At 31.3% G+C, this 8,007-nt stretch overlaps 1 protein-coding gene across 1 annotated transcript; it reads right to left on the bottom strand.

Annotated features, from left to right (window-relative positions):
• Positions 1–731: 731 nt before the first annotated feature.
• LOC109337709 (MLO-like protein 6) lies at positions 732–7,772 on the bottom strand. The gene is made up of 16 exons (XM_019574744.1): positions 7,484–7,772; positions 7,302–7,449; positions 7,113–7,170; positions 5,479–5,723; positions 4,829–4,945; positions 4,632–4,692; positions 3,454–3,542; positions 3,057–3,131; positions 2,878–2,972; positions 2,740–2,789; positions 2,459–2,499; positions 2,183–2,356; positions 1,933–1,968; positions 1,752–1,819; positions 1,547–1,607; positions 732–1,296 (listed from the first exon to the last, which is right to left on the bottom strand). Exons 2-16 carry the CDS (start codon positions 7,425–7,427, stop codon positions 877–879), a joined length of 1,716 nt encoding a protein of 571 aa, XP_019430289.1. The 5' UTR covers positions 7,428–7,449; positions 7,484–7,772; the 3' UTR covers positions 732–876.
• Positions 7,773–8,007: the final 235 nt, after the last annotated feature.

Below are 8,007 nucleotides of genomic sequence, written 5' to 3'. Positions count from 1 at the left end.
CTTATTCATGCAGCTGCGTGAATGAGAGCATTATAATGTCATGCAATGTTGATTTGAGTTGTTCTATTTTTTAATGGATTGGATTTTGGAGTGGAATGAAGCAAAATGGAAGAGTCACAAATGTATTTCATGACTCTCAAGCCTTCCATTTCTCTCCAAAATTCAACTCAGGAGAAGTAGTGACCTACACATCTCACTCATTTAAGTGAATTGCAACTTCAAGGATTTCTTCCACCCGATGTTATGCTCTAAAACGCCCTACCATTCCCCTTACGGTATAGAATTTTTTGTGTGCCCACAAACAAAACGAACTTAAATTGTGAAGATATTTATTTTGGGTCACCCCTATTATAATATTAAATGGCATGGTAAGTTTTAAAACAAGTGTTAAATGATAGTAAAAGATGGAACAAGTTATGTAAGTCTATATAGAAATGTAAGAGCAAACTGCTCCCAACAAATTACTCTCATTTCTTGTTAACTTTACTCCTATTTCTTACTGGAATGATATATTCTGCAATGTATATTTAATACCATATGATAATATAATACGAAAGTATACTTTTGTAATTGGAAAAAAGGATTGTATATTAGTGAGGAAGTGTAAAAAACATTAATCATCAAGGGGACAAGAATATGATTAAAAAACATATTAGTTCTTGATTAAAAAGCATTGTAGTTCTTTTTTCTTATACTTTTGCTTCACTAAAGTCAATTAATGCAATTTCAAGTCCATGATCATAGACTGAGTGGACATTATTCTAAAGATGCTACAAATTGTGTTCTTTCAAGTCCTCAACAAGAATATCATTTATGAGTTGTTTTTTGATATGTACTGAAGAATTTGAACTAGTTTCCTACATTATCTACTACTAACTACTCATAATCTCTATGAAGCCGCTTCTCAAAAGAAAATTCTGATACACTTATGCTGATTTCATGTTGAGAGCTAATAGGCAATTGTGTTGTTGAATCTTGCTCCAAAATTTGTGTCTCATCTCCTTCTCCTATAATATGTTTGGTTGGGGAAGCTGACCCTTCAATATCCCACTCTTCATTTTCATAGTTTGAGGTCCTTGGAGAGGTTTGTGTGCTATCACTGCGGCCGTGATGCTGTTGCAGCAGGTGTACCGGAGATAAGCCATGTGTCGGGGTGGTTGGCCGGCTTGAGAATGGTGTGACATTGGCACTAGCATGCTTGCTGTCTTTTACATGCTTTTTGGCTGTGTGGTGCCAGTTCTTTAGTGCTGTTGCTACTCTATCATTGAAAATTGTGTGTTTCATTGTTGAACCCATCTGTAATGTTAGCCAAAAGAGAATTAAAATCAGTGAATGGTCATAACAGTATGCAGGATTTTTAATTATGGCAGCAGTAATGCAATTTTTGTAGTCTCTACAACCATATATGGTGTCGGTAATTGTGGCTATATCAGTCGTATTTCCTGCAATTGCGGCCACAATTACCATTTCGATCACGAATTCACGGTTTAAAATGATGGTAGTATGGTAAATGAAAAATGATCATATAAATGTTCTTGCATCTTACCTGTGTGACTAGAGCATAAAGAGGCAAAGTTACATAGCTGCATAAGAATTGTACCAGAACCCTGAAAAAATTGCAACTTTATTATTAGTTTACATGTAAAATTCTTAAGAGGTTAGGGTCATCTAAACTCCAAAATAAAAGTCATGAATTAGTAGTTGTTCTGCATATTGGGTTGTGCACTTTTTTGTAATTGAAATGAACTTACCCCATTGTTACTCTGATGACAATATCTGCAGTAGTATCATGGAAGCAAGAGTGTAAGCCAAATTCATACTGAAACAAAACAATTATGGTAAGCACAAAGTTTTCTTAGATACAATGCTCATTAACTTATAATCCAGTAAAGCAAAAAATTAAATATTTTTTGATCGAAATGGTAAACTCACAGTACTCCAAGTAAAAAATGCCAATTGGAATGCATTCTGCATCATAGAAAGAATCAAACATAATTATTTTCAGAACAGAGGATTTCTTAAATTTGATATATATATAACAAAATCTTTAAGGCTCCGTTTGCGAGTTAGATTTTGAAGGAAAAGGAAGTGAAAAGGAAGGTTTGAGAGTCATTAAATACAAGATGGCTATGAAGCCTTGAACTCGCAAACGAACCCTAAGAAAGGTAAGTAACGGAATTACCTGAAAGAGAGCAAGATGAATTAAAAAGAGAAGGAAGCGTGGACGATTGAACCAGAACAACTCATCTCCTGGCTGAACCAAAGGTGCACCCCTAACCACTTCTCCTGTATCTTGAATCCTCAGTCCCATCTTTGTTATGATCATTTGTAACTTAGTACCAACCAATAAGACTATCTGTGAAATTTACATTGAATCTTATGATTAGTTTTAACCCTTAAAATCAAGAAGGAGAATGTAGATAAGCAGAATAAACATAAATCAGTGGTCTATTCTTACGATGAATGGGATAAATGGAAGCCAAAAATGAGAATACCACCCTGTCCACATACAGCAAAAGTTTCAAATTAGTGAAATTACAATTCATATGGATTTTGAGGAGTAACACTCCTATCAGTACAACGGAATATCAAAAGAAAAACAATATGCATTGACATTTGTGTTTTTTTTATTTAAAATATGATTACATTTTTTACCCTTAAAATTCAAAGTACACCCTTAGCTTAACTTTGACATATATGTCATATTCAAATTAGTTTCAAAACATGAATGTGGCATACCATGAGTATTAGTCAGTAGGAATAACACAGCACAGAACCATATGAGTGGACTGCAAAAGACAAAAAGAATAAGCTTAGATTGATAAATTTGATAAGTAATTATTGAAAGCAAATGAAAGGAATAGATGAGATTCATACGTTATTCCCACCACAACATTAAAATCCTCTTCAAGTGATCTATTGATATACTTCTGGAAATCAAATTTTGCATCACTTCCTGGTGCCAAATGTGTCTAAAAATTCATAAATTATTAGTCTTGCATTTTAGGAATGTTCTTTGGAATTAAACTAGAATTGATTTTCAAATACAAACTCACCATGATAAATCCGTGCCTTAATGCAAAATAATCAGCTTTATTAATTGATCCAATGAATTGTCTGAAGAAGCTAACCTGGTAAGAGTAAAATCCTAAGACAATGTTAACTTTGAAAATAATTTGTGTTGTTAGCCACGTAAAATTCAGCATGTAGCTAAAGGTTAAGGTGAATTTCTTACGTAATCACCTAATCATAATAGACATGGAGGGCCTAAGTTCAATGTGATATAGTCTATATAGTTAATCACAATATTAATTGATAAATAGCCACCATCGTAAATTAATAATTACTTTTTTATTAACTATATCAATTAATATTCTGATTTCTTAAAAATCAGGTTTAATCATTTCATTACGGTAATATAATAATAATACAACCAAAACAATGTGTACTTACCATCCATAAAGAAATTGATGACTCACTCCATTTTTTCAAGTGTCTTCGTCCAAATGTTGTGTCCCTCGCAAACCTGAACCTTTCAGGATCTGCATCACATATTTACATGTTCTTTTAAATGGCTGAAAGTAAATCAAAGACATGTTCCATACAATATATTGAAAAAGTTTGTATCTAAAAAATTTAAAGTTTGCATTGTCCAGTAGAAAAATTAAATTAATTTTGTAATAATTTTTATTAATTTTATGTATTAGGTGGTCTTTTTTATTTAATAATTTCAAAAACTAATCAACACTTAATAATAAATTACTTTTCTAAAAATATTTCTAGAAAGATAAGCGTAAGTTATAATTTAATATATATTGTATACTGTTCCTATATAATAATAGTTTTGCTAGCATGTTATATTCACTTTTTTCAGCACTTTTGTATATTTAAAAGTGGATTATATATAATACAATAAAAAAAGTGGATAATATAATTTATAGTTATCTTGCCACTATCATTTCATTACTGCTTGTGAGCCATGACATGATACTTGACGCATCTAAAAACTCCAATATGTCTATTATAAAAAAATGCAGTGTTAATATAATTAATGTTACATGTACTTCATTCTATCCAAAGGTCTTATCAAACCTGTAAGAAAGTCAACATCCACGCCATCCATGCCAATCTTTAATTTTAGAAAAATCTATTTTATACTTAAAATATATTAATGAAAGAATTTGATTAGTGTAAAATTCTATTTAATTTGTTGGTCAATGTTTTGATTCCTAAAATATTATTTGTTAGAAGACATAATCATATATTTTAAAAGAGGTTATTTTTATCTATAAATTATGGATTAATTTCTTAGGATAGTGAATACTCTAAGCTATACCAAAAAAAGTTATAAATACAATACCCTTACATAATATTTTGGCTAATGCTGAGTACAAATCTAAATGAAAATATCAACAAACTATTAGAAGTTAGAATATTGTGACAGCTCTAAGTTCTTAGCATTTAAATAATATTTTTCTTCTTTTAACATGTGACATTTTTAGATGTAATGTTTTGTCTGGTGGGTTTAACTCATGATAAACGTATAGAGCACGGAATCATTGGCATTAATGCATTATTTCCCAAGTGGGCAAATTGATGATTAATAAACCAATGAAATTTTGATATCTTACCATTATAATACTGATGTTCAATAGTCCTTGTTTCATTTTCCCATGTCTTCCAGCGTCTCATCTAAGATATATTCAAGCAATAATCAATTAAATTAGATAGAGACAAATTAACAAAAAGAAGAGGGGAGTGTAACTTTAATGTTTCAAGATATAAAACCTTGGAGTATGAGGTGAAAATGAATAGTGGGGTGGGGTACCTTAGTTCTTCCCAAAGCCAGAGTTATAATGCATTGTAGGATATGAAAAATGGCTAGCACGAAGATGAATATATGGAGCTGGTGAGCCCCATATGCAGAAACAAAAGCAACTTTTCCCTGCATATTCTAAAACATCAATCAGAACTAGCTTCAAAAATCAAAACTTTAAGCTTTTAACGTAGCCGACATAAACCTTCATTCAATAACTGAGGTTTAAAGTCTATTTTAACCAAAGTTAAATTCCTTTTTGTACTATTACCTTGTCTACTATTATGCAATTTGAGACATGTCTCTCAGATACCAAAGTTTTACTTTAATTAAAATTGATACCTATCATTACATTTATAGCCTTTAAAACATAAACCTTAAGGAAGGTAGACATAACATCTGAAATATGATAACTGCCAGGTTGTAATAATTTAAATCAAAGTTATGACCATCTAAAAAGTGATAATTATAAAAATTTGCAATTGCAGTTAAATCAAAATCCATAAAATGCGATCAATACAATGACAATTGAATTGTATTGTGGATAGAAGATTATAAAAACCACAATATATTATGGTCGCAATTACGATTGTATACCACGATTCCATCTATATGCAAATGGAAGGAACTCAAGGGCTGAAAAGTTAAGGTGTTGAACTTGCCTTTGCAGCGCATTTATCATATCCTTTCGTAGCTAGAAAACGCCGTGGCATGGGGTTCAAATATTGGAGGAGCTTTCTGGAATTAGTATCATTTTCATCAGAATGAGAATCTTCTTCAGTTTTACTTGCCTTTGGAGTAGAACAAGGATGCCAAGTAGATGCAACATTTTTTGATATACATATCTTAGATATTGGATCTTGTAACACTGTTAGGAGCAAGGATAAGAATCCTAGCAGCATAAGCTCTGGAACAAAACAAAAAAAAGCAACCATGTTATACTTAAACCAAAACTGGAATTTAACACAAGTGATGATAAGGAATTAAGAACGGTTTGTCATTTCATTCACAGTTGGAAAAAGATTGTTTGTGTTCATAATTTCCAACATGTTGGAAAATCGGAATGTTTCATTGGAAGTTGGAGGCATTAATAAAAGAGTGTAAAATGTGTAGGTGCACGTAAAGATTTAATGTTTGGTGAGACTCCACCCTCAACCTCCTACATCCAACCATCTAACCATCTTACGACCACCCTCTTCACCATCAGACCATCTTATGACTCCCATTATTTTAAGAGTATTGAGGAAAAAAAGAATGGGAGACACATGGGTATCTAGACATGTTAGGTAGTATAAATTACATGTATTGAGTGTAGAAGAATTGTCGTATAGCAATATTGAAATCGACTTCAAAAGACGGGTAGATTTGGCACGCGTTTTCAAGGTGATTCATATAACGATATAATGAGTTACACGAGTTCAGCATCTTTAAAGATTTTTCCATGGGTGAGCTCCAAAGATGCATTATGACATATATTCAGAATTAACAACTTTTGTTAAAAGCATCCCACTAGTATAAGCAACTAAGAGAAAATTGTTCCAAAAAATAGGAAAACACTAAGAACCATATCAAATGGATATTTGGACTCTGACTATATGTCAAAACTCGGATTGCATTTGTCAGATTCTTTCAAAACATGGGACATGGCTCCATCTGTATGTCTTTATTTACTAGCTCAGGATCATTTTCCTGTAACTTAGCTTTGTCCTTTTGCTACTATTGTTTTCTTTTTATTTCTGATGTACAAAAAAATGGACACTTGGAGTGTTTAAAACTCAATTTGCAATCAATCAATTTTTTGGCTCTAGTGTGGCATTAAGATCAATTAGTGCAATAATGTATGCATGCATCATATTGTTGAAGGTCAATGATAAATATATGGTAATGATTTCAACTATTGATATAATCATGTGGGAAATGTCAGGAAAGAAGTATCAAATGATCTTCATTCTAATTTTCAACAGTAAATACGCATTAGGTTTCGAGAAAAAATAAAACGAGGCTGGCCAACTCTAAACAAAGTTTTAATCATATATTGTCATGATTTATATTAATGTATTTGTTCAATATATTTATGTCATCTATTATTTATTTTGAAGAATTATTAACCGGTTTCATATTAACTAAATTATTTTTAACAATTTTTTAATATACTTAATTATTTTAATGTGAAATATAAATGTATAATAAATTTGTTAGGTTCATTTTAGAACAAATGATGCAATTGTACCATTAAAGTAAATTTGGACTTCAGTTGTTTAAATTTAATACAAATATAAAAAATATATGACAGTACCTCCTTTGACCTTTTCCAACGCTTCATAGAGAGCTTTCTTGTGCTTCTTTTTGAACCACTGCAATTTAGAAGTACAATAACATAACTTATTATAAAGAAGATATCATGAACGTTGAAGCAACTAAGAGATATATAATAATAATTCTTTAAACACAACTTTTGAGTAGCATAAACCATTCCAAACCTTACCTTTCCAACAGCATGAATACTATATTCAATGATGATTGAAATAAAAAGCAGCACGAAGCAAACAACTGCAACAGCCCATGTTGGAGTTTCCTCTAACGTTCTTTCATAAATTCTGGTTTCAGCCATATATATATTTTTTTAATTTTCTATTGTTGTAAGGCAAGAATAAAGGGTGCACAACCAAAGATTCAGTACACTATGTAGCTATAATATAAGAGTGGGATTTAACCAAGCTTTATTTGGAGACTTGTATAGAAAATTTTGATGGGTTTGTTGCACTTTTTTGTTGGTTAAAGTTATATATGTAGGAACATAATGGAAGAGATGATATATCATATATTTGGGAATGAAGAGTATATATGTGAGGAATTAAGGAAGAAGGGAACGCATGATAATGAGAATAATGAGTTTGACAAAGTCAAAGCAATGGTTGTGGGTCAAAGAAGGAGGGATGAAAATAAGAGTGAAGGAGTCTTCATTATTGTGTATACAAGTCAGAACTCAAAACCAAAAAAAAAACGGTCTTGTTAGGATCAAAAGAAAATCATATGAGACCATTTTTCACCAATGATGATGACACAGTTCTTGCCTTCCTAGCATATTGTTATGCAGTTTATAATTTTTTAGACATACCAAATTATCAACCATCTTTTATTTATTGTTTACTTACACCCATTGTTTTACACCCAGTGATTTAAATAAAATT

The sequence above is a fragment of the Lupinus angustifolius genome, unplaced genomic scaffold (assembly GCF_001865875.1).
Source record: "Lupinus angustifolius cultivar Tanjil unplaced genomic scaffold, LupAngTanjil_v1.0 Scaffold_9_172, whole genome shotgun sequence".
NCBI lineage: Eukaryota > Viridiplantae > Streptophyta > Magnoliopsida > Fabales > Fabaceae > Lupinus > Lupinus angustifolius.
The sequence above is the reverse complement of the archived record's forward strand: the minus strand, read 5'-3'. Positions and strand labels throughout refer to the sequence as shown.

Bases quoted from the DNA above. Each gene is read 5' to 3' on its own strand.
- LOC109337709 (XM_019574744.1), bottom strand. From the start codon at position 7,427: ATGGCTGAAACCAGAATTTATGAAAGAACGTTAGAGGAAACTCCAACA. The intron at 4,946-5,478 runs GCAAGTTCAACA...TAGAATATGCAG, and splicing joins ATGATAAATGCGCTGCAAAG to GGAAAAGTTGCTTTTGTTTC. The intron at 3,132-3,453 runs GTAAGTACACAT...TACTCTTACCAG, and splicing joins CATCAATTTCTTTATGGATG to GTTAGCTTCTTCAGACAATT.